Genomic DNA, 27,827 nt, shown 5'->3' with positions numbered 1-27,827 from the left:
AGTCGTCAAAATTGTTTTCTTAGTCACATCAAAATGGGCTAAAGTAGGAGCACTAACTAATGAGGATTTATTTTTTTCTAATGCTGCTGCTCCACATGAATCATTCCAGTCAAATGATATCCCTTTTTTTTAACAACACTCTCATAGGTTCAACAATGTCTGAGAACCCTGATATAAATTTTTAGCAGTACTCAGCTAACCCAAGGAATGACTTCAACAAATCCTTCTCAGTAGGTTGTGGATCATCTACAATTGCTTTTAATATGCTTTTTTTAGGTTAAATTCCATCAGCAGAGATCTCATGGCCTAGATAGTTTACTTTTTCTTTTCTCAGCTGACATTTTTCTTTATTCATGGTTAACCCATGACTAGCAATTCTTTTCAAAACTTCGTTTAACAATTCATAATGGTCGACTCCATTCATTCCCTGGAAAATATTGTGCATGATTTTTTGAAACACCGCAGAGAATGAAGCTAATCCAAAAGGCATGCGTCAATAGCGGTAAGCCCCCAACGGTGTAACAAAGGAAGTTAAAGCTTGTGACTCTGGATGCAGATTTATCTGGTGATAGGCAGCGGACATGTCTAAGACACTAAATATTTTTCCACCACTCATAACACTTAGTATTTCTGTTATGTTTGGCAATGGTTGTCGATCCACCCATATATTTTGATTCAAGTCTCTTAAGTCAATACATAGACTATTCTTATTTCCATCTTTTGGTGCGACAACAATCGGAGCAAGCCATTCTGAAGACTCAGATAGCTCAATGATCTTACATTCCAATAGTTTGTCGAGCTCCTTTTGTAAGGGTTCCCTCATTAGCAAAGGTATGGACCTAACCTTATGCACCACCGGATGAGCGTTCTTCTTTAAAATATTCTGATGACTAAAATTTTAGAGCACGCCCAAATCATCAGTAAAGACACGTGGAAATGACAACATCAAATTTTTCCCCCAATCTGAATTATCATCTGAAACAGGTAAACTACATTCATGAGCAGATTCTACAATCATCACTGGTTCTTTAGCATTCGGGTCAAGAATGATATTAAGATCTTTTTGATGTCAGCATCCTAGAAGATTTGGTCCCTCTTCAGTTATATATACTCTCCCATAAACACCATTACCTTTGAAAAACATGTCCATCCATAACTTTCCTATAATGTTTATTCTTTTTCCACCATACCCCATAGCGCTTATATCTGAATGTTGTAACTCATTTAAACTTTTCTGTAAATCTCTCAAGTAGACTTCCTTGGAAATCAACGTAAACAAGCTACCTGAATCTGCTAATACTTTAACTTCAGTTTTTCCAAAAACAATCCCACAATGAGTTTTCTCTAACTTGTCTGTACTTTCCATTTTACATTTTTTTTAGTAATCACACTAATATTCTCATTACATTCGGATACTCCACATTCATCAACGGAAAGCATCAATTCCTCCCTAACTTCCCCTAAGTTTTCCACAGTTTTTATGTTGGAGGTTTCACTTTTAATTCTACACATCTTGGCTAGATGACCTTTCCTTCCACATGACCTACATGTTACAGTTCTAGCACCACATGCAAGACTGGACGCAATATGCCCAGGACATCCACACCTGTAACATTCACATTCACCTGTTTAATTAAAAGTAAACAGCGCGTGTGGTCGAGCGCGAGGGAAGTCAAGCATGAAAGGATTCTAACTCCTGATTAAAAGTAAACCGCTAGTGAAGCCGCATGTGGAAGCATCACACTACAAAGATTTTAAAGTTCTGTGTGAACAATTGTTCTGAAAATAAACGTGCGCTGAGTATAAACTGAAAAGATCAAAGCTTTCATGATATACTGTGGACTTATTATTAAAAGGACTACGCGTGTACTGCTGTTTCTAAGTAAATAATGTCAAGCTGAGTAGAATAACTCTTGAAGAGGATATTATCCAAAACTAAAGCATTTCGGTTTTCGTAATTGACATAAATTGACACATTTAAAGTGACTTTTATCTAGATTGATCGTTTTTGAAGTCCTGCCAAGTAATCCATCTTGTCTGATGTGATTGAGATCTGAGAAAAGAAAAGAAGGACTTACTCTCAGCTTCCTGTAGCTGTGAAAAGAAAAGAAAGACAACTTCATAAATTCAGATCTCCTTGTAGAAAACGTGAAACAATAATTATTTTAGATAATTATTTTAGACAGTTATTTTAGATAATTATTTTAGATAATTATTTTACTCTATTTTTATCATTTTTTTTTTAATTAGTTTTGTTAGCTTGTTATTTAAACTCTTGATTACAGATATGTCGGATCAATGCATGGCAGCTCCACCTTCTTTTTTACCCTTACCTGGTGAACACAATCCCCTGGAAAAGGTGGAAAAACATTTTTTATACATATATTTTAGCAATTGGCGGTGATAAATATGGCCCATTAAGAAGACAAGCAATTCTGTTACACCACTTAGGGACAGAAGGAAGAATATATGATGACCTCCCTGAAATCTCGTTAGGTATTGGTAATGGGCAACCTGTGAACGTTTATGAGATGTCAATTCAAATGCTTGAAAAACATTTTACACCCAAACTTAGTGTGGTGTTTGAGAGACATACATTTTTTTGCCGTGTACAAGCACATGATGAGGATATAATGACTTATGTAGCATCACTGCGCGGACTAGCAGTAACATGTGAATTCCAACGATTAGCGGAATCCTTGATTCGCGATCAAATTGTAAGATGCACCAATAATAGAAAAGTGAAAGAAAGACTTATCTCTGGACCCGACCTTGGATGAGGCAGTGCAGATTGCCAGAAGTCTTGAGCACACGGATGTATGGATGAAAGAAATTGATATCGGAAAGTTAAACAAAGTCTTCAGAAAAGGAAGTAGTTGCTCTTGATATGCAAGAAGTGGGAGTAAAAAAGGTTTCTAAGGGAGAAATGCCACACTCAACCAACTTTAAGAATGAAAAAGTTGCTAATGTACCTAATACACCTAATGCATCCAATATAACAGTTAGGAGAAAAATCATATGTTACAGGTGTGGATGTCCTGGGCATATTGCGTCCAGTCTTGCATGTGGTGCTAGAACTGTAACATGTAGGTCATGTGGAAGGAAAGGTCATCTAGCCAAGATGTGTAGAATTAAAAGTCAAACCTTTCAGCATAAAAACTGTGGAAAACTTAGGGGAAGTTAGGGAGGAATTGATGCTTTCCGTTGATGAATGTGGAGTATCCGAATGTAATGAGAATATTAGTGTGATTACTAAAAAAAATGTAAAATGGATAGTACAGACAAGTTAGAGAAAACTCATTGTGGGATTGTTTTTGGAAAAACTGAAGTTAAAGTATTAGCAGATTCAGGTAGCTTGTTTACGTTGATTTCCAAGGAAGTCTACTTGAGAGATTTACAGAAAAGTTTAAATGAGTTACAACATTCAGATATAAGCGCTATGGGGTATGGTGGAAAAAGAATAAACATTATAGGAAAGTTATGGATGGACATGTTTTTCAAAGGTAATGGTGTTTATGGGAGAGTATATATAACTGAAGAGGGATCAAATCTTCTAGGATGGCGACATCAAAAAGATCTTAATATCATTCTTGACCCGAATGCTAAAGAACGAGTGATGATTGTAGAATCTGCTCATGAATGTAGTTTACCCGTTTCAGATGATAATTCAGATAGGGGGAAAAATTTGATGCTGTCATTTCCACATGTCTTTACTGATGATTTGGGCATGCTCAAAAACTTTAGTCATCGGATTATTTTAAAGAAGAACGCTCATCCGGTGGTGCACAAGGTTAGGTCCATACCTTTGCTAATGAGGGAACCCTTACAAAAGAAGCTCGACAAACTATTGGAATGTAAGATCATTGAGCCAACTGAGTCTTTGGAATGGCTTGCTCCAATGGTCCTCGCACCAAAAGATAGAAAGAAGATTCGTCTATGTATTGACTAAAGAGACTCGAATCAAAATATATGGATGAATCGACAACCATTGCCGAACATAACAGAAATGCTAAGTGTTATGGGTGGTGGAAAAATATTTAGGGCCATATGTAGGTAAATTTAATTTACCGATTCATAAATACCGAATCGGTATTTATGAATCGGTAAGTTATATGTAGGTAAACATTCGGTAATCATTACCGATTCGGTAATATTCGGTAATCATGAATCGGAATTTACCGATTCGGTAAATACCGAAGTGGTATTTACCGAATCGGTAAACACCGAAGTGGTATTTACCGAATCAGTATTTACCGAATCGGAAATTCAAATACACATGACTTGATGAATCAGCCAATCCTGTGCAAACTAAACCCCACCCAACCAGGAAGTGGCCACACCCAGGCAGGTGCACACAATCAACAGACTCTGGAGAGGCTGGGAGTGCAGAGGAGAGGAACAGAGCAACTGCCTGATTCAGCACAGGAAACTGCAACAATGGCCAGCCAGGACACAGAGAGGGATGGAGGGGAGAGGAAGAGAAAGCTGAAATTCAGCCAAAAGGAACTGCAGGTACTGGTGAAGGAGGTGGTAAAGCAGCACCAGAAGCTTTTTGGGAAACAGTCACTGCAAGTGCCTGAATCAGAGAAACGGAAAATCTGGCTGGGAATCCAGGCGCAGGTGAATTCCATGGGAGTGACCCCCCGGGACATTGATGTCCTCAAGAAGCGGTGGTACGACATCCGTATCATCACAAAGAGGAAGATGGCAGAATTGAAAAGAGAGGCCAGCCGGACAGGAGGTGGACGCAACAGGGCACCAGCCCTGACAGAACTGGAGGAGCTTGTGGAGACCACAATTGAGCCTGAAAGCATCGTGGGGATTGGGGATGCTGACCGCTCCGGCAGAGCCGCCACCAAACAAGGTAAGACGCTTGCACAGCAATGTGGCCCCCCTATCCCAACTCCCCAAATGGGCAATGAGAATCCCACTCCAGTACAGGTGTTAGTGCATACTAGCAATGCATCATGGGAGATGTAGTCCCTGAAACCCCAAACATGATACGAATAGCACAGAATAACAAGGCATGTTACACACATTAGTGAGAAGCAGGCAGAGGACAATGAGATACTGTTTCAGAAATGTATTGTGATGCTAGCAATTCTATGCTTCAGGTACACTTAGCTGATGTTGCATTTCTGTCCACAGGCACTACTGCGCACAGAACTGCACATGAGAAGGGAGAGAGGGCACACCACAAGGACAGCTCGGAGAAGGCCACCACCAGTTCTGGCCAGGGAACAGCACCACAGGCAGCCTCTCCACCACAGCCAGCATCGCCACCCCAGCCAGCATCGCCACTCCTGCTGGAGTCACCACCATCATCACCACCTGCATTGCACAGGTCGAGGAGGCGTGCTGCCGCCAGGTTGTATGTATCAGAGTCCTCTTCTGAAGACTCGAGGGGGGCGGAAACGTCCACTGTGCCCTTGGATGTTAGCCATGCCAGTGTGCCCTCCGCCTCTGAGGTAGCACACACAGGTGGCAGACGGCGCCGCAGGGCTCGACTGCAAAGTCCACCTCCCCAAGGTGAGGGCCATGGAGTCTTCTCAGGGCTTGAGGCCACCATGGTGAAAATACAACGCATACAGGCAAGGGCAATGATGTCCGTACAGCGCCAAATGCGTGGCCTCAATAACACATTTGTAAATATTGACAGGGGCATCAGCGCCATGGCAGAGGGAATGGTTGAGATGGCTGCGGGCATGCGGGACATGTCCCAGTCCGTCATGCTGCTGTGCTCGAAGTTTGATGAGGACAGGGCAGCACGGCGCCGGGGACATCAGAGGAAAGACCAGACCACAAGGGCAGTGAACCGGCTCGCAACTGCCACTTCGCTGCTCTGCAGGCGCTCGGTGGCAATGCAGGAGGGCCTTGCGCACTGCAGCACTGACGTGTCAAGGGGGATGGTGAGGGTCACCAGTGCACTCGAAGTGCTCCTCACAAGCCAGTCTGCCACAACTGGCGCTGTGGATGCTGGGGACAGCGAAGATACGACCAGCAGGAGCAGCACTACCCCCCCTGTCCCAGACACACGGAGGAGCAGCAGGCGGCAAGGTGCTGCCACTGGTCCCACAGCCAGTGAGGACGCACACTCAAGGGCATCCCGCAGTGGAGCGCTTGGGCGCAAACACTAATGCTGCACGAAATACCATGACACTATTGGGTGAAGTAACCCTTGACTCACAAATGTTTATTAAACAATATTGATGGGACAGGTTTTCCTTTGTGTTGTGGCGTAGTGCCGCATGATTAAACTACGTCATGGCATCCAACTACTGGCTGTGTCCCCTTACTCACTCAGAAATAGTTGCATGTGATCTCTGCCCGTCTCACTCTCCCATCTGTTGCTGTTGCCACTCCTGCTGCGTTGGCCTCTGGCTGTGCAGACTCATCATTGTCCTCAAAATATGTCATTTCGACCTCTGTACCTCTCTTCGTGGCAAGGTTGTGCAGCATTGCACAAGTGCCAATGATCTTGCAGCAGATGATGGGTGTGTACAGGCAGCGGAACCTGCTTTTCAATAGTCCAAACGTGCACTCCACCACATTGCGTGTAGATTTGTGTGCCACATTATATCGTCTCTCACTGAGGGTTGATGGGTGTAGGTAGGGAGTGAGGATGAATGACCGCACGGCATATGCACTGTCGCCTAGGTGAGTAAGAGGGAACCATCAGTCACATGCCTCAATACACTATAATTTGCACTAAGTATTAGTGTTACTTACCTAGCAGGTATCCTTCTCTAAATTCTCCGGCAAGCAGTCGTGTGTAGATCCCACTGTTCTGGAAGATGAAGGAGTCGTGGGTGCTCCCAGGAAACTTCACTACGATATCAGTGATGATGTTCCCTGCATCGCAGATTACCTGCACATTGATGGAGTGGGTGGACTTTCTGTTCCTGTAGATGTGCTCAGTGGCTGCTGGTGGGCAGATTGGAATGTGTGTGCCATCAATACAGCCTATGACATGCGGGAACTGTGCCATGTGGTAAAAGTCTGTCTTGGTCTTCTGCAGTTCAGCCTGTGTGTTTGGGAAGCTGATATAGTGGTGCATTCTCTGCATCATGGCATCCAGGAACTTCCTGAAGAAACGGGACAGGCAACTCTGGGATACACCGCCCACCGCAGCTATCACCCCCTGGTAACTGCCAGATGCAAGTAGATGTAGGCTGCAGAGAACCTGCACATGTGGTGGTATGGCATGCGCCCTTTTTGTTGGCTGGTCCAGGAGTGGGTGCAGGTCCCTTATCAGGTCCATGATGGTTTGTGGGTGTAGCCTGTACCTTTCATGTATCTCAGCCTCAGTCTGTTGAAAGAGTGTGATGCGCTGTCTGTAAATGCGTTCCTCACGTCTCCAAATCCTCAGACCTGCTGCCTGTAGACGTAGGCGCCTTGCAATCACATACAGAGCGGCCATGGTGTCCACGCTGTTGCATTTTGGGATTGCTTATATGCACTGTTGATGCTTACCACCTGCTTTCAATCTGTGTTAATTACCGACTCTTAATTACCGAATTTCATGGATTTCTTAAATACCGAATTTACCTACATCTCTTTTCTCTTTTTACCACTTCATATTTACCGATTCAGAAAATATGTATTCGGTAAATATGAATCGGTAATTTTCAATTCGGTAATTATGAATCGGTATTTACCGATTCATATTTACCGAAAACTTCTTTTTGGCCTCCTACATCTCAATTGACTAAATACCGGTCGGTAACAGGATATTTACCGAATTTCGGCCGTTACCGACCAGTATTTAGCTACCTACATATGGCCCATAGGGCCATATGTATGTAGCAACACATTTACAGATTCATAAACACCGAATTTTACTGATTCGGTATTTATGAATCGGTAAATGTGATGTAGGTAATAATTCGGTAAATTTTACTGAATCGGAAAAATTCGGTAATCATGAATTGGTATTTACCGATTCGGTAATGAGGCATACCTTCCCATTGATTCCTATGGGCCTGGAGGCCCATAGGAATCAATGGGAAGCCATTCACCATTACCGATTCGGTAAATACCGATTCGGTAATGGGGGGAGCATATTCAAGGGTGGCAGGGTGTCACATTGACACCCTGTTGCACCCCTGAATCTTGCATGTGTGCACATGTGGCGCACATACATGCCCTAAGGGCATGTATGTTTGCCACATGGCACTCTTAAATCTGCAAAATATTACTTTTTGCAAGGTATTCGGTATTTATCACCAACCTGTATTTGGTGGTAAATAACAAATTCTTAATACTAATTTTCACTCTTTAGAGTGCTCCCTACATATGATTTCAGGATTCGGTATTTACCGAATCGGTATTTTACCGATTCGGTAATTTACCGAATCCTGAAATTATGCCTCCTACATCTCAAATAGCTAAATACCGGTCGGTAACGGGATATTTACCGAATTTCGGCCGTTACCGACCGGTATTTAGCTACCTACATGAGGCCCTTAGTGTCTTAGACATGTCCGCTGCCTATCACCAGATAAATCTGCATCCTGAGTCACAAACTTTAACTTCCTTTGTTACACCGTTGGTGGCTTACCGCTATCGACGCATGCCTTTTGGATTAGCTTCAGCCTCTGCAGTGTTTCAAAGAATCATACACAATATTTTCCAGGGAATGGATGGAGTCCTATGCTTTCAGGATGACATAATGGTAGTAGGGAAATCTTTTAAAGACCTTGATGAATTGTTAAACGAAGTTTTGAAAAGAAATGCTAGTCATGGGTTGACCATCAAGAAAGAAAAATGTCAGCTGAGAAAAGAAAAAGTAAACTATCTAGGCCATGAGATCTCTGCTGATGGAATTAAACCTAAAAAAAGCATAATACAAGCAATTGTAGATGCTCCGCAACCTACTGATAAGGATTTGTTGAAATCATTCCTTGGGTTAGCTGAGTACTGCTCAAAATGTATATCAGGGTTTTCAGACATTGTTGAACCTATGAGAGTGTTGTTAAAAAAAGGGATATCATTTGACTGGAATGATTCATGTGGAGCAGCATTTGAAAAACTTAAATCATCATTAGTTAGTGCTCCTAATTTAGCCCATTTTGATATGACTAAGAAAACAATGTTGACGACTGATGCCAGTAATATAGGTTTAGGTGCTGTATTGACTCAAAAATCAGTGGAGGGTGAAAGCGTGACTGGGTTTGCATCTAGACGTTTGAAGGAAGCAGAGAGATCTTACTCTGCTATCGAAAAGGAAGCATTGGGTTGTTGTTGGGCAATAAATCATTTTAAATTCTATTTGTGGGGTTTACCGTTTGTTCTGAAAACAGATCATAAACCCTTAGTGCACATTTTTAAAGGTGGAAAAGGTCTTGAAGGTGGTATGACTCCACGAATATCTCGGTTGCTTTTATCGATCATGGATTACAACTTTTCGATTGAGTTTGTAAGAGGTAAAAAAAAATGTCACAGCTGATTGTTTGTCGCGTATGCCAGTTGAGGGAGAAGAAGAAGATTCTTTCTTGGTATCTGAGATAGAATCTTTGTGCAGTGTTAATGATTTAAATGTGGCTTTGAAACAAGAAGAATGGAGTGAAGCCTTAGATAAGGATGAGGAATACATAGTGCTTAAAAATGTTCTACGTGATGGTTGGAACGATGAAATTACTCTGAATGAAGAGTTGAAGAAGTATCTAAAAATAAAGGACCAGTTAAGTATTCAAATGAACAAAGTTGTGGTTCCTCCTAAGATGTTGAGAGGAAAGTTAGTTAAATTAGTACACAAAGGACACTTAGGCAGAAGCATGTGCAAAAGAAGGTTAAGACAGTTATTGGTGGCCTGAAATGGACAGGGAGGTAGAAGCAATTGTAAAAGAATGCAAAGCATACTGCAAAAGTGATAAGTGTAGAGTAGTTCGTCAACCTCCTCTTGGGTCTGTTGATGTCCCTAATCGACGGTGGGAGAAACTAGCAATGGATTTCTTCGGTGCTATCAACAGAAGAGGTGTAAGGAGCAGATTTCTGATAGTTCTAGTTGATTACCATAGTAAAAGGTTTGTGGTAAATCCTATAGAACATATTACATCTGAGGTTGTTATTGAGTTCTTAAGGAATGCATTCTTGGAAGAGGGAATACCTAAGTGCTTAGTTACGGATAATGGAGTTCAACTTGTTTCCAAGGTAATGGCGTAGTTTCTTTCAAATCTTGGTATTAGGCATGAAAGGGTGGCGCTATACAGGCCACAGGCCAACGGATTTGTTGAGCGAGTTAATCGTATCATAATGGACAACATTCAATTATTGTTAAGTAGTGGATTGAGATGGAGAGAAGAATTGGATAAAATGGTGTGGGCACACAGAGTAACTCCACACTCTGTCACGGGTGTTTCACCTTTTGTAGCTTTAAAAGGGCGAGAACCGGCAACCAAAGAATCCCCTGTATGGTTGCAGAGAAAAGATCAGGTTTGGGTAGATCTAGAAAGAATTGCAGAAAGAGTTAGAAAGTCTCAAGAAAGAAACAAGGATGATTATAACAAGAGAAAAGGAGTAAAAGATATCAAAATTGCAGTTGGTGACTGGGTGATTACTAAAAGAATGGGATTGGTAAAAAAAATGGGAAATTAAGTTTTCCAAACCTCATAGGGTGATGGTGAGCAGCCAAAATATCGAAACTAAAATATCTACCTACACAAATATCGAGTTTTAAATATCGAAGGGACAGAATATCGATGTCAATAATATCTATGGACAGAATATCGATCCTAAGGTAAGTATTTTAATATCGATGTTAGTAATATCGAAGTTAGTAATATCGACATCAAATATATCAATTTTACTAATATTGATGTTACTAATATCGATATTTATATTATGGTTATGTATTTTATTATGTATTTAATATGTATGTTATATGTTTTTAGTTATATGTTAAAACCAGTAGAACACTTGTGTATAACATTTTTATATGTTAACAATGGTGTTTAAGTCAATTTTGTGTTTTAGTACCGTAGCGGGTTGTGGGTTTATAGGGGAATAGGGTGGGAAGTAATTTAATTATATGGAATTAATTATACATTTTTAGGAATTATAAATTAATTTTAATTATTTTTTGCGTTTAAGTTCTGTAGCGGGTTGTGGGTTTATAGGGGAATAGGGTGGGAAGTAATTTAATTGTAATTAATTAATAATTTATTTTCATTTATTGGTATTGATAATTATATTATTGTTAATTAAGTATTAATTGGTAATTAATTTTTATTAATTGGCAATTAGTTGTAATTAGTTGATTAATTGGTAATTATGTTAAGTGTATTATTTTATTAGTGGAGTGTGTCGTGCGTTTATAGGGGAATAGTGTTGGAAGTAATTGAAATCTAATTAAGTAATTATTAAATTAGTTGTTGGGTATTGATAATTAATTAATTGGACAATAATTATTAATTGGTAAATATTTTAAATTATAACATTTTGGTTATGAAAAATAATTGTTGATTAATCATTAATTGTGAATTAAATATTATTAAATATTATGCATTGATATTTCTAATATATTAATAAGTAATTATTAATTGGTAATTAATGTGTAATATTTATTATTTTGGCGTATGAAAAATATTTAATAGTTCAATATTTTTTAATTGGTAATTAATGTTTCATAATTATTATTTTGCGGTATATATTTTTTTAAATGGTTACATATATTTTAATTGGTATTTACTTTTTAATAATTCATATGTATTTGGTTATGAAAAATATTTTATCGTTTAATATTTATTATTTGGTAATTAATATTTATTAATTATTATTTATTGGTATTTATTATTAATGTATTGTTAATTAATTATTCTTTGGTAGTTATGTTTGTAATCATTATTTATTGGTATTTGTAAATAATTGAGTTATTTAAGAATTAAATCACTAATTATTTTAAATAATTATTTTATTTATAACTATGTTATTTTTAACTTCTACGCTATCCAACACTTTCCCTACTGTTGCACCCTCTGGAGTTGGAATAGTAAATTTTATCCCTACGCTATCCAACACTTTCCGTACTGTTGCATTCTCTGGAGTGGGAATAGTATTTTTTACCCCTACGCTATCCAACACTTTCCCTACTGTTGCACTCTCTGGAGTTGGAATAGTAATTTTTACCCCACGCTATCCAACACTTTCCCTTCTGTTGCACTCTTTGGAGTTGGAATAGTAATTTTTACCCCGTCGCTATCCAACACTTTCCCTACTGTTGCACTCTGTGGAGTTGGAATAGTAATTTTTACCCCTACACTATCCAACACTTTCCCTACTGTTGCACTCTCTGGAGTGGGAATAGTAATTTTTACCCCTACGCTATCCAACACTTTCCCTACTGTTGCACTCTCTGGAGTTGGAATAGTAATTTTTACCCCACGCTATCCAACACTTTCCCTACTGTTGCACTCTCTGGAGTGGGAATAGTAATTTTTACCCCTACGCTATCCAACACTTTCCCTACTGTTGCTCTCTCTGGAGTGGGAATAGTAATTTTTACCCCGACGCTATCCAACACTTTCCCTACTGTTGCACTCTGTGGAGTTGGAATAGTAATTTTTACCCCTACGCTATCCAACACTTTCCCTACTGTTGCACTCTCTGGAGTTGGAATAGTAATTTTTACCCCTCCGCTATCCAACACTTTCCCTACTGTTGCACTCTCTGGAGTGGGAATAGTAATTTTTACCCCTACGCTATCCAACACTTTCCCTATTGTTACACTCCCTGGAGTGGAAATAGTAATTTTTAGCTCTACGCTATCCAACATTTTCTTTACTGTTTTTTTTTGGAGCTGGAGTAGTAGTTTTATTGTCGGTGCTATTTAATATTTTTTGTATTATTTTAGCTAATGTAATATATAATTAATTTTAACAATATTCAAATTAAATGTAATTTTTTAAATGTGTTATATATAATTATTTAATTTTTATTCATGTTATTGTTTTATGTGTATGATGTATTTGTAATTTATAATAATTTTTAACAAGTTATAAGTTATTAAAACAATTATTAAAATGTATTATTAAGTAAGTATATATATTATATATTATATGTATATGTTTAATTAATGTTTTATTACATTATATATATTAATTATTAATATTAAACATTATAGCATATATTTAATTATGTTTATTTTATTTATAAGTATTTGGTTTATTTTACATATTTTTTTTAACTAAAAAATACTTTATATTTTTAATAACGATATTTTTGACATTCTATATTTAATTTTCGATATTTTTGTACTTACCATGTTGTAGATAGGATCTCGATATTCTTGTCATCGATATTTTTGTGTCGATATTTTTGTAGGTCGATTTTCTGTCCGTCGATATTCTGTCAGACATTCTAGGGTGATAAAGGTGATGAATTCTGTGGTAACCCTTGATGATGGAAAAATATGGAGCATGGGGAATTTGTGCAAAATTGATGTTCCAAATTCTTTTGAATGATTATATTCCTGTATTTTTGTGATTTGTGAATGTTTTGTTTTTGTTATGAATTTTAACATGTATAGGTTTTGACATTTTGTTGTAAATTCTTTATAAAGGGGGCAGATGTGTGGAGAATTCATTCTCTACTGTAGAACTCAGTGATGTCTTTGGAATGACATCACAGAGAGTCATCATATATTCTCCTTCCTTCTGTCCCTAAGTGGTGTAACAGAATTGCTTGTCTTCTTAATGGGCCATATTTATCACCGCCAATTGCTAAAATATATGTATCAAAAATGTTTTTCCACCTTTTCCGGGGGATTGTGGGTTCACCAGGTAAGGGTAAAAATGATGGTGGAGCTGCCATGCTTTGATCCGACATATCTGTAATCAAGAGTTTAAATAACAAGCTAACAAAACTAATTAAAAAAATAAATAAAAATAGACTAAAATAATTATCTAAAATAATAATCTAAAATAACTATCTAAAATAATTATTATTCACGTTTTCTACAAGGAGATCTGAATTTATGAAGTCAAGTCTTTCTTTACTTTTCACAGCTACAGGAAGTTGAGAGTAAGTCCTTCTTTTCTTTTCTCAGATCTCAATCACATCAGACAAGATGGATTACTTGGCAGGACTTCAAAAACGATCAATCTAGGTAAAAGTCACTTTAAATGTGTCCATTTATGACAATTACAAACGAAATGCGGTAGTTTTGGATAATATCCTCTTCAAGAGTTGTTCTACTCAGCTTGACATTATTTACTTAGAAACAGCAGTACACACGTAGTCCTTTTAATAATAAGTCCACAGTATTTCATGAAAGCTTTGATCTTTTCAGTTTATACTCAGCGCACGTTTATTTTCAGAATAATAGTTCACACAGAACTTTAAAATCTTTGTAGCGTGATGCTTCTACACACGGCTTCACTAGCTGTTTACTTTTAATCAGGAGTTAGAATCTTTTCATGCTTGACTTCCCTCGCGCTCGACCACACGCACCGTTTACTTTTAATTAAACAGGTGAATGAATGCCTTCAGCTTGACTTCGCGCGCTAGACTATATGCGGTGTTTATTTTCAATTAAGGAATGATTTCACAAATTATTTCACTTGTGTTGGCTCACACGCGTTGTATATTTTCACACGCTGTCTGTTTTCACTTAAGGCAATGATGTATGGCTCACACGCCCTATATATTTTCACACGCTGTCTATTTTCACTTAAGGCAATGATGTATGGCTTTAACCAATTCCCTTCACCTCGGCTACACTCTGAAAGCATTCATGCCTTCACTTAACAAATTCCCTTCACGCTTGGCTGCAAAAGGTAAATACACTAAGATGTGTGTTTACTTTTCAATTGTCTCCATTCGTGCTCATAGTGAATGAAAGCTTCTTTAACCCCTTCGCTGCGGCGGACATTCCGCCGCAGGGCTGGGGGGTGCGGGGGGGCAGCGCGGTGGCGCGGTGCTCATGACGGAGCCACTCCGTCATGAGTCACGGTTGGGCTGTGCTCATGACGGAGTGGTTCCGTCATGACTCCGCCCACGGCGCTAATCGCCCGCACAGGCGGGGAATTAGCGCCGCGTGGGCGGCGCGGCCGCCAACGGCCGCAGCATGACGGAACCACTCCGTCATGAGCGCACGGCATCCGTGGCTCATGACGGCGTGGTTCCGTCATGAGCACGGAACGAGTTAACTACAATTCAATCCATACTTTGTTTAGATGAAATGAAGGTTGTCCTCTTGCTTGTTTCTACTCCACAAATAAACCAGCATTGGTAAAACCAAGTTGAAGAGTAAAAAGAAAATTACTTACAGTTCATTAACAGAATTTGTAATTTCCACCTGCTTTTCCAGGGTGGAGGTCACTCAATTATCTGCCCCCTGCGCAGTTCCTCGTCGCCATAGAAATGTAGTAACCACAGAGGCGGTGGTTAGTGAATAAGGTCCTTTATTCATCAGGAAAAAGAGTACACATCCATAGAGCAACCTCTAGCTCCATCAACTGGCAGCATTCACAGAATCTCTCAGTGATGTCATTCCAATGACATCACTGAGTTCTACAGTAGAGAAGGAATTCTCCACATTAACATATAAGAACCAGGTTAATGCAGTAATTTCTTCCTCCTTATGTATGTTAAAAACCTTGATGAAAATCAAACATCTAATTCCTTAAGATCTCCTGAAACAGTGGTCACTACATAAATACTTTCACGCATGGACTACTGCAATAGCCTCTATCTTAGTATGCAAGTGATTCTTATGCAGAAATTGCAAACGGTCCAAAATTCCGCAGCCAGTATGCTTAAAAATGAGCCTAAATTTCAATCTTCTACCCCAGGGCTGATTGAACTCCACTGGCTTCCAGTGAGAAAGCGAGTTGCCTTTAAATCTCTATGTATTGCCAATAAGGAATTGGCCGGATCAGGTACAGAGTATTTAAAAAATTAATTTTGTTTGTATATTCCTAACAGACCCCTCCACTCCAGCGCTGGGAAAACAATTATTGTGCATTGACACAGACTGACCACTTGGGTTGGCAGAGGCTTAGTGAAAAACACAGCACACCTTTAAAATGAACTTATTCTTGAACTAAAAACGGCCCCTACTCTTCTTACTTTTAGGAAAAAAACTAAAAACCTGGCTTTACTGCAAATAACATATCTTGCAGTTAGACACTGCTGGCACTCTTGCATCCACTCCTGCTCAGATCAGTGCCAAGACGCCTCAGGGTATAAAGCCCCTTTATAATACTGTTAGATTTGGGGGTCTCTAGTTGGCAGAGGTAGGTACCTTTGACCAAATAGGGGTCCTTGCGTCTAGTCAGGGTAAGGGGGTACACTCCTAAAATAACCCCTGCTCACCCCCTTGGTAGCTTGGCACGAGCAGACAGGCTTATCTCAGAGGCAGTGTGTAAAGCATTTGTTAACACATACAGTAACCCAGTGACAACACTACAGATGGACACCACACAAGTTGTATTATAAAAATAAGTATTCTTTATATAGACTTATCACAAGACCAAACACGTCAAAAATCCACAATACTGTACTTAAAATAGTAGAATTAGCTTAGTTCTCTTTAGATGTTAGAATGCGACACTTTGAGTTCAATGTACCTTAGGATGCGTAACGCTATATAACGAAAGTGTTGCAGGGAAAGTGATGCGTCGGTTCCTTACACGCAAGAACGGTGATGCGTCGGGTCCCTACTGATGCGTAGGGGATGCGTTGGTTCTTCTCTGCTAGGGGAGGTGATGCGTCGGTTTCTTACTGTGCCTCCGTGGCGATGCGGCTGGCAACGCCGTGATGCGATGAAGATCGGTGCAATGCGACAAAGAGGGGTCTTCTTCTGGATGCGACACGATGAGGACACGCCCGATGGCCGTGCTGCGACTTAACGATTCTTCTGAGCCGCGACAGGCCCTGCGACACGTTTCCTGGTGTTGCGGTGGCGTCTGATGCGACGTTGATCCTCTTCTCTACCGATGTGAGGCTTTGCGGCAACAATGCGACAACAGTGGCGGCGACACGCTTCTACGATGATGCGGCGGCATCTGTTGCGTCGTCAATCCTCTTCTCCGGCGATGCGAGGCGCTTTTGCGTTGTGAAGCGTCAGCGGAAATTCGGCGACAGGCTTCTTCGTGTGTCGCGCTTCCAGCTCCTTGCGACATGCAGTCCCTCAGGAAGCCCTGCACAGCAGCAGGCACTTCCAAAAGACTCTTGGGGAGCTGGTGGGTGAAGTCTGTTGTCCCTGGGACTTCAGCAGAAGGCAAGCTCTTTCTCAAGCCCTTGGAGATCCTTCACAAGTTGATGAAAGTACACACAGAGTTCCTCTCTCCTCTCTTTGGCAGTCAGGCAACCACAAGCTTAGGGATGGTCTCTCCTTAGTCTCTCTGGTTCCTCTCCTCAGCAAAGGTTTCTTTTTGTCTCCCAAAAGTGATCTAAAGTTCTGGGGTCTGGGTCCCCCTTTTTATACACAGTTTCTCTTTGTTCTCTGAAGACAGAGAGGCCTTTGCCTAGTCCAAACCAGTTCTGGTCAGTCCTGGAGCCCTCTGTTTACATGACTCCTTCTTTCCTTTCACAGTGCAGGCCAGGGACATCAGACACACCACAGGAGGTGGAGCCAGCATTGTGGAGGGAAGGCACAGCCCTATTCAGGTCCCAGGTGCAACTCCTCCCACCCATCTAAATGCAGATCTCGCTATTCAGCCCTGTGCTGACTCACCCTGTTTCCCCTGTCACTCAAACACCAAACTAGGAATACACAACCTAGCAGAGGCAGGCTTGGATGGTTAGACAAGAAAATACCTACTTTCTAAAAGTGGTATTTTCAAACACAGAATGTTAAAACCAACTTCACTAAAAGATGCATTTTATCATTCTGAGGTCAGGCATACTAAACTCAAATTTCTACCTAGTTCCCCGAGTCAGTTAGGATTATAAGATGTAATAATCAAACTGCCCATTCTGACCTATGGGGAACAGGTGGTCTTGCAATAGTTAAAAAAAAAAATGGCTGTAATTCACTATTAGGACATGCCACACATACCAGGGCATGTCATACCTTATACTTACAATGCACCCTGCCCTTGGGCCTACCATGGGGGTGTCCAATATAAAGAAAAGGGAAGGTTTAGGGACTGGCAAGTGGGTGCACTTGCCAGTCAGCATGGCAGTACCAGACTGCACACAGGCACTGCAATGGCAGACTTGAGACACACTTTTACAGGCTGATTCTGTGGGTGGCACAGCCAGCGCTGCAAGCCCACCAGCAGCATTTGGTTTACAAGCCCTGGGCACACTCAGTGCACTGTACTAGGATCTGACAAGTAAACCAAACCAGCCAATCATGGAATCACTAATCCATACATCAATTTACCATAGGGGGCACTTGCACTGTGGCACTGAACAGCAGTGGCACAGTGCCCAAAGCATCTATAACCAGGAAAAACACATAAGGCAACCGCAAAAAAATGGAAAGGAGACCCACGCCAAGGTGCCAGGTCTAACAAATACCCAAAATCAAATCACGTGAGGAGTCTCAACCAGAGTTTCGCACTGGAGGGAGCCATGAGGAGGTCACTGTCGGAGAGAAGAGCAGGTCGCAGCTGGAGCTTGGCATTGAGGGAGATGCAGGCAGCCACAGCTGACATGAACTGCAGGTTGCTGTCGGAGTTTCCCCCAGGCAGAGTAAACAGGCAGTTGATGTTGTTGCAAAGAGTCCGACACAGTCGCAAAGAGCCCAAAACGTCTGGAGTTTCACCTGCAGTTCCGTCTTTGCCATCATGAAGTAGAAGGAATACAGGGATCAGGCAGGCCGAGTTGGTGCTGGTCAGCTGGGCAGTTGCAGGGAAGGCCTCTGGAAGCTTGTGGTGTCTCTGTAGCTCAAAAAGGAGGTCAGTCTGAGGGCTTTGCGTCTCTTTCAGACCTGACAGACGCCGGGCGAGGGGAGGGGCAGGGCGCCGCAGCAACATTGAGGGTGATCCGGGGGGGTCGCGGTGCTCCCCACACTGCTGTTGACTTTTTTTCTTTGGACGCTTTGCAGTTGCCGCTGGGGGGGGGGGAGGGGGGGGGGGAGGTGGGGATACGGGAGGGGCAGGGGGTGCTTCCCATTGGTCGGACATGAAGCATCTGAACCACCTAGGGGGCATGATATGGACACGTATGGCCAGGGGGCACTCGGCAGTTCCTAGTTATTGTATGGTTATACCTGTGTATGGGGGCGCGATAGATGGGGGAGGGGGAACTAAAGCAGACAGAATTAGGTGTGAGCTACATTTTCCAATGGCAGGGCAGACAGCCTTAGAAGTCAGGATGGTGGTGGGCACAGCCCTCAGGCTAGTCTTCGAAGCTAAGGAAGGGTTGAGTACACCCTTAGGCCATCCTTCTCCTTTCTTGCACTATGGTCGAGTCCTTGGGCTTTTCCTGTCTCAGGCAACACACCTGAGAGCTACTGTTTTGTTTCTGGGAAACCAGGATGGCAGAACATGTACTAGTCTTTACTGATCTTCTCTATAGTTTTGGCATCCTATTATGCGTCAGTGTATACAAAAAAAACAATTTGGCAAAACGTCTGTTTTTAAAATCCATGGCATTATGGGTAATCCAGAGTTTGAGATGGTACAAATGTGCCCTAGCCTTAAATACAGATCATTTGTATCTCCAATTTGTGTTTATTACATTGTGTGTTATCAAGTGATGCACATTTCATAACAGTGAAAAAACACTGTAAACCACAGCTCTGCCAGATCTGGGTATCGTGCTTTTGAACAAACTACAAAGAGTATACATGTCTGCTGTAAGAATATTCAGTAGCACAGAGTCATTATTTTTTAAGAGCCGACTTCTGTGTAAATATTAGAAGTTAAAAACCTTGTGAAGCATTGCTCTTTTCCACCCTCTCATTCTGAGCACTAGCAAGAGGTTGCTTAGATTTTTTTCTTAGTCTATAAAAAGATCCAACCAGCACCTGGCTGGGGCACAGAACTTTGTGTCTGTGCCCCAGAAAGGAGCCAGAAGAAGTTTGGATGTTTTCCATACACTACCATTATGGTAGGTCCAGAGGAAAGTGCAATTTATATTGCACCAGATTAAATCCTACACTTCGGGGATCAAATTTATCAAGTAAAATAAACAGCAACAATTAAGATTATTGCTCAAATAATAGAAATAACATGTAGATTTCTGGGCTTTCCATACCAAAATCCAAAAGCTTTCTGGGCATTTTCAACAGTAAATTTTTTACGGTCTGCCCTTTCGGAATATAACTGAAAATTGCAGCGGTTGGGAGTTTATGATGCTTACTAATGTAATGTAATTCTGATTTGTGCCGTAACAAACCGATAAATTCCGTTCTGCTGAGTTTGCAGAGTTTTGCCCACTCAGCGATTCACTTGGAACACGGAGTTCTGGCAAAATTCTGCCAACCACCGCGTGGTGGTTTTTTTTCTCATGCGCGGCTTGCCAATGTTACGTTGGTGAGCGAGAACTGGCATTCCCTAGCAAGATTATCGGGTGCTAGGACGGCACCCAGCAAAATGTTCTTACTGCGGGCTGTCGTGACGGTTTGCGATGAGAAAGCTGGCACTCAAGCAGAAAATGTACTTGAGCTGCAGCAAAGAAGCACCGCCCTCTGATGCGCTGCATGGTGCCATTTGCACTGATTTTGCAACGCAGAACAAGCTCCTGGGGCTAAAAAGCAGTGCAATGTGCCGATTACACACGCTAGCAACTCCACAGAATGTTGTTCATTTTTGCGTAACTGTGAGGAATTCTGCAAGTTCTGCCCACCCCTAGCCGTAATAAGAATTACAGCACATATCGGAATTCAGCAGGCAAGTCTATATTAAACACTTACCTGAAGTCCTTTCTTTCCATACGCTATGCCTCGTCCATAAATGGCACTAATCAGCTCTGGATCCTCCTGCCAAAAAAAGACCAAAAGCAAAAATTAAGAAAAATAAACATGGACATTTTCCTTGTCTACACATTTCGCATTACTGAAATTACAAATACATCCAGTCTCCTTACTCTATGGTCCATGTGAAGAACAGTTCTGCTGTTACAATGAGTAACAGGTTGTGAGGAAAGTTGTTTATTAGATGGTGTGGTTGTGTGACCTTACCATACAATAAACTCACAAACCCGTCTTGGATCCTAGCAGGTTAATTTGCAAGACCTTAGCTCAACCCGGGGTAGCTGTGGCTATGAGCTGTCATTATAGAGTCCTCAATCCAGTGCAGATTTGATCTGATGTCTGGGTACTAAGGGTGCCACCTTTATGCCCACAGCTTGCCCTCTGGGATGCAGAGACTATTAGCCAATGGGCTATTGTGATCCCTCACGCCTGATGATGACTTCCTGCAAAGTGTAGCATCTAGATATCCCACAAGGCAATATTCTGCCCACACCCAAGATGGCAGAATCCCTCTTGCGGTGTGTTGAGCCTGATAGTCCACCTTGGTCGTTTGGCTACCACAGGGCTACACACAGACTGGAAAATGGGTTTATCAACTGTTTCCCCCCTCTGTCCCTGATTCCAACCTGTCTACCACAACAAAAGAGCAGCTCTTCTAGTGTGTGTCCACCATTTACCCTTTATCGGTGGCTTCCCCTTTGGGCTCACATTGTTTGGCCTTCCTGCCAGGGAGAAGTCACACCTCTCCTAATGGTAGGCCCTTTGTGCTCCTTCCAGAGAGTCATTCACCCATGCCCCCAGCAGGGCAGAATGCTTTCTAGTGGCCAGCAACCATAAACGGTCACTGGAAAACTTGGACAACAGAGTGGCAATGTTCTACAGTTGCCAGTTATTCAAAATGTACATTAAATTCGACATGGGCATTAAGCAGGGTTTAATGTAATTATTCTTTTGATGCCTTGAAGTACCAACTTTAGTAGTCCCATTCAGAAGTTAGCACAGCTGAGTTGCCAGCATGTAACCTTGTACTTGCCGATGGGGCTACTAGCCTTTCTACAGTAAAAATGGTAAATTGGGGTTTTTACTGTTAAGACAAATAAAAACACATGTCCTACCATTTAATATACAGAAAACTGCCATTGGTTCAAATAGACCTACCATAGGGGTGACATGTATGAATTAAAAAGAAAGGTCTGGATTTTGTCACTAGTTTAAATGGCAAAGTTAAGTTAGCAGTTTGACAGCTGCTCTGTTGGCCAGGAATGGCAGGCTGGTAGACTTGCTTTGCTTTGTCATACCTGTGGTGGCACAATAAGTGCTGCAGCCTAAGAGGTACAAGAATTAGATTTTTGCCCCCCAAACGGCAGCAGTAGAGCTCATCAAGAATGTGAATTTCCTTGAACTTCTTTTAATATCTGGTATAGCCTCATTACATGTAAAATAATGCTCTCTTCCTATGCAGCAAAGTAATATCCATTGCAAGACACATCCTGGGAATAGTAGATAAAATAGACTGCTTGCTTTGCTTCGCTTCAAGATGGCAGAGTTCAAGGCCTAATTACAAGAGATAGAAGAAGGGATAACATCTTTCTCTGTATTTGGGGATGTGATCATTGCCACAAAATAACCACAAGGCATGCTCTCCAAGTTTTCATGCGTTGTATTCAAACAGAAAACAGACCAGCACCATTTTTTTTAATGTTGCCTCGTGTGAATACTTTAAGGAGGTCTCTAGTAAAGTCTTTGGATGTCACAATGAAACATCTGGTGGTCATGTTCTTCTATTCTTAACTAACTTTTGGGGAGGTAAATCTTTTTTTAATACTTCTTTGCTTACAAATGTTTAGCAGGAGTCAAAGTTATAATGCTCATCCCCACCAAATTTTAAATGCCATTTGATTTTCGAAAGGTGGACCACTTTGCAAGGATCCTGCAAAGCTTTGCGCTTCCCCTATAAGGCTCATTACTTTCAGCTTGCATACAGGCATGGATTCGGGCGGGGGCACAGCCAGGCAGCGACAGCACACAGGTACACCTGTGTCCCCTGCCAATCTAATTGAAAGCAAGGTATCTCATTGCAATTAGGCCTACAGGAGAGGGGGAGACCCTTCCCCTGGGCCTCGCAGGCATGGTGTGGTGCAGCGTGGCCTAGGGGAAGGGGATACCTCCTCTGGTCCCAGTTGCAAGGAGTCGTACTCTGCAAGCTTGTCCTGAACTAAAGCCTCCTGCCCTGCTCCACCTTCAGAGGCACCACAGGACGCAGACTGTACAGCAGTTTAGCTACCTAACAGTTTTAACCCTCTCCGCTCAGCCTACAAATAACTCACCTTCAGCACTTTATGTGATATAAAAGAGGTGTTTGTAGGTGGCTGAGAAGGAGGGGCTGCAGGCCAGAAAGGGTCAGCACACAGCAGCTTCAAGAGCAGGGTCATCTACTGAGATGATAAGTTTAACAGCCCTGAATGTGTCATGTTGCATGCACAGTAGAGGGGCCTTGGACATTCCCTTTCTGCATGGAGCCCAGGGACAGTTCAACTGTTTGAGCCGAGGAGCGTCGCTCCACTTAATTACCCCAGAAATGCTCCAGAGACGAAAAATAAAATGGTAATTAAGTTAATTCAGTGCCATTTTATTTTGCGTCAACCTGTCCTGAACCGAGTGTCAGGCCGGGGCAGGCCTGCTTATTGGCAGCAGTGGTGGGCTGTCGGACTGTGCACTAGTTTATAGTGCGCATGTTCCTTTGGCCGGACCTCTTGCGACAGCCAGCCTAACATGCACTACAAAACTCTCAACCCAGCTGTCTTAGACAGCAGGGTTGAGAGCCTACACAAGCCTCCAGTGTCCTTGGGAGCGCGAGAGAGGCCGCTCCCTCCAATCCTGGCACTGCTTTCATGCAGCTCCAAGATTGGTTAAGCCCAGCTGGATGTGACGTCAGGAGAAGATGACTGGAGCGAGTCAGGCGTGTCTCTGGAAAGCATGGTAAGTACCCTTTTATTTCTTTTGCGTATTTAATTGTATTTTTTTTATGCATTAAACCTTTTTCCTGCCCCTCCAATGGCCGCACTGACGGGGCCGCAAAAACCCTAGGACCGTCCCTGCTTGATTGGGTGGTTAATTAAAGCCAAAGGATCGATAATATGTCGGTCATGTCATGAAATCATCCTGGCCTAACGCATCTTGCAGAATGCATTAGGTTACTGCGTGAAAATGAACGACACGGATATGGGTGCCACCAATAACATGCCAATCTAATAAGCCAATTAGGTGCCGATGAGGTGTGAGTAGACAATGTGGCCTAGACGTTTGCACAGCAAAAATGCGTGCCCATGACATGTAAAGTAAAGTGCGTAAATCGGTTAGTTTTACGAATGGTGTAAACAGGTATCAAAGGGCGGGACTCATAATAAGTTAATACATGGCTTTTTGTTTTTTTCTTTTTTAAACTTTCGCACAAAACAACACTTAAAAAATACATGAAACTTCTTACTGGAAAGTACAGAGATACTTTCTGTTCGCAGGGAATAAATATTTCCACTTAGGCCAGATGGGCGCTTGATATTTGTGGAGAATTTCATGTCAGAGTTAACTTGCATATTGCATCCGGGCGGAATCAGTTGCGAGGTGAATAAAAATACAGTGAAAGATAAAAGCACTGTAGTGCACTGTAGGAATAAAATGGTTCCTGTGACAGTCCACGTCACAACACTAAAGTTTATCTTAGAGATCCGGGAAGATTGTGGGATAGAGGTTGGAACTGCTTAATGTGTGCTAGTGATGGGCATCAGCACTCATTTTTAGGTCTTACCTAGCAGACAAGGAAAGCTCTCTGTTTGCGAAAAGACCTGTCAGTTTACTGTGGGCTTAGAGCATGCCCATTGCTTACCATTGGTTGGCCTTATTGTCACTCATATTTGCTTCCTTTCTATTTGCTAACTTGGGTGGGCTTCACTTTCTCTTCTTGTGTTTGTCCCTCTTGAAGAGTATGGTGGCATTACTGGTGTGCTCCCACTGCACACTGTTCAGACACTATTTTTGATTAAGTATTCCATGAGAATGCACATGTTTTCTAGTAATCTCTTTTATGTACTTCTCTTCCCCCCAACCATACTCTATGATACGGTCTCTCGCCTTCTCCCCTCTCCTTTTCCGTGATGCACTTACCAGAGTATGCTTCTTCCCCCACTTTCAAGGTACTCATTCTTGACCTTGTCCTGTGCATCTTCTCCTGCCCCTCTGTGTTGCTTCCTCCCACCCTCGCCCTCAGTGTTGCTTCCCTCACTCGCTTTTATTTTTTAAAGCCCCTGCATCATTTTGTATGAGCAGACAAAGCTGTTTGCACCATAGTCTTTTTTTCATCTCTTTAGCGACACTGTGCAGCATGGCTAAACACAATTGCCAAAAATAGTCCCAAAGGCAAGGTCTAATGGCTTCGCCAATGCTGGTTTCATTTTCTCTCATGGGTTTCCTTCTCTGCGTATCCAAAGCAAAAACACGACTAAATTGGTAATGTTACTTCTTTATGTACGCATCTTGAAATGGTGCCACTCACTGCTTTAGGCAGACTTATAAACTATATGGATCAATTGTCACATATTTTTCTTTTGCTCGCACTAAGAAGCTACAAAATGAATTTTTCCACTCTCTACAGCATTTCAAATGTCACACTAGCTAGATATCTGTTTTGCAAATGTAAATGACCTGCCAATGTTCCGTTTCACAGCAACTGCTGAGATAACACCGAGACTACTTCTGTGCTAAAATCTCAGCAAAGCCAAGCATGAGGAACCACCTCTCCACTCTATTGACCACAATGTATGAACAAACATTGGCAAAGCCATTAGCTCTGACCTTGGCAAGTGTGCACATTTTTTTAAACATATGCAACAAGCAAAAAACAAAATTGGCGAAAATGTAATACCAAGGAAGCTTTGCAGAAGCTCAGGCATACAACCCTTGGCAATGAAGGGCACTTTTCGAGCAGTTGTGCACATGCATTCAATCAAATTGCTATCACTCATTTTCAATGCATCGAATGAGAGACGCTCCATCTATGGCTCCATGCTGTTGTGAGCAGAAGCTAATTATGAATGACACATGAACAAACCAATAGATGAACACGCATTGGCATAGCCAATAGGTCTCACCTTTGGGACCTTATAAGTGTTTAACCAGAGATATTGACTTTGCCTATGTCGGAAGCATTTTTGTTACATTATATATGACCAAGAAAACATTTTTTACAACTGAATGACCATATTAAAAAAGTATTAACAATAAATAATGTCTTGAGTTTTGTTTGTCCTTTCAATGCTGGCAACTTCTATCTGCCTGTCCCAATGTTTGCTTGTTATGATTTTTTTATTCTGGTGGGGAATAAATAACAGGAGGGTGAAGGTTGGGAAATAGTACCTGTATAACAGTCAGTGAGAGAGAGTCAGTCAGTCAGTCAGTAAGAGTCAGTTAGTCAGTCAGTGAGATGGAGTCAGTCAGTGAGAGAGAGAGAGTGAGATAGTCAGTCAGTGAGAGAGTCAGTCAGTGAGAGAGTCAGTCAGTGAGAGAGAGGGAGTCAGTGAGAGAGTCAGTGAGTCAGTCAGTGAGAGAGAGAGAGTCAGTCAGTCAGTGAGAGAGAGAGAGAGAGAGAGAGAGAGAGAGAGAGAGAGAGAGAGTCAGTGTGAGAGAGAGTCAGTGAGAGAGAGAGAGAGTCAGTCAGTGAGAGAGTCAGTTAATTAGTTAGTCAGTCTGTTAGGGAGAGAGTGAGTCAGTCAGTGAGTCAGTCAGTCGGTGAGAGTGAGATTGAGAGAGTGAGTCAGTCAGTGAGAGAGAGATTGAGACTGAGTCAGTCAGTGAGAGAGAGATTGAGTCAGTCAGTCAATGAGAGAGTCAGTCAGTGTGAGAAGTTGGCCTGGTATATGCTGTTAACTAGTTAAAGTGGACACCTTGCACCAGTACAATTCGACTCTTATGGTAGTAGTTTTAAGACAACCTTTTTAAAGAAAGGTATCCTAGTGGTAGCTGTGGAGAGCAGCCTTCAGGCTAAGTCTTTAGAGGAACGTAAAGCAGCTTGTTTTACCTTATAATCTCTTGAATCACTAAATGAAAGGACACCACACAGGTATATATATATATATAAAATATATATGTATTTATTGCTAACAACTCTCTGCTAATCTCTTTATGAGATCAGAAGTCAAGGACATATGCACAAATCAACATGTCACAACAAGTTAAGCAAAAATATGGCTGGGGCCCTAGGGGCGTACCAGACCATATACTAAAAAAGAGACTTAGAGATAACGACTTGCAAGGGGACAAGGCCTATGGCCTTCAGAAGTGCTGGGGCCTCCCTAATCCACCCAAGGCAGGTAAGTAAAGGACTCACGGGAGACGCATGCAGTGTGAGAACACAGCTGCGGATCCCAATTGACTTCAATGGAGCAAGTCGCGATTGGAAATTTAGAGTTTTAGGATACTTCGGGAGAGTCTACAAGCAAGTCACTTATAGGGTAAGTAGTTCTAGAGCAAACACCCACAGGAGCACCATAGTGCTGGAGTTACCTCACCCAGGGAAGCCGGGTGCATAGGTGTCTTTTGGTGTCGGGTCACGGCGTCGTTTTTAATGGGAGCCAAAGAAGATTTGCTGCTTGTGAAGACAGGAGAAGTGTCCGGTGGAATCCAAGCCTGGATTCAGAAGAAGGAAGACCTGAAAGCAGAGGGGACAGTGTTCAAAGTCACTTGGCAGTGACCCAGGGCAAGGAAGATGGATGCCCATAGTCATCGGGTGATTTCAGGTGATCACGGGTGTCTTGACTCTTCAGCCACGAGGTCCATGAGGAGTCGACGGCGACCAGGAGCTGGATTCGGCGTGTCCCACGAAGTCTGCAGCTTACTGCGGTGTCGGTGACCAGATTGGAGCCAACAAGTCTTGGTAACAGCAAGTCTCGTGGAAAGTGTAAAAAGT

The 27,827-nt window shown here is 42.0% G+C and overlaps 1 protein-coding gene across 5 annotated transcripts in view; it reads right to left on the bottom strand.

Moving 5' to 3' along the window:
- Nucleotides 1-27,827, bottom strand: part of TTC13 (tetratricopeptide repeat domain 13) — a 1,316,170-nt gene that overhangs the window by 1,028,564 nt on the left and 259,779 nt on the right. For all 5 annotated transcript variants that reach the window (XM_085612046.1, XM_085612047.1, XM_085612049.1 and 2 more), the window contains exon 5: nucleotides 20,810-20,875. In XM_085612046.1, the coding sequence (XP_085468172.1) occupies nucleotides 20,810-20,875 (66 nt within the window). The remainder of the gene's footprint in view (nucleotides 1-20,809; nucleotides 20,876-27,827) is intronic.

Source organism: Triturus cristatus, chromosome 6 (genome assembly GCF_964204655.1).
Source record: "Triturus cristatus chromosome 6, aTriCri1.1, whole genome shotgun sequence".
NCBI lineage: Eukaryota > Metazoa > Chordata > Amphibia > Caudata > Salamandridae > Triturus > Triturus cristatus.
The sequence above is the reverse complement of the archived record's forward strand: the minus strand, read 5'-3'. Positions and strand labels throughout refer to the sequence as shown.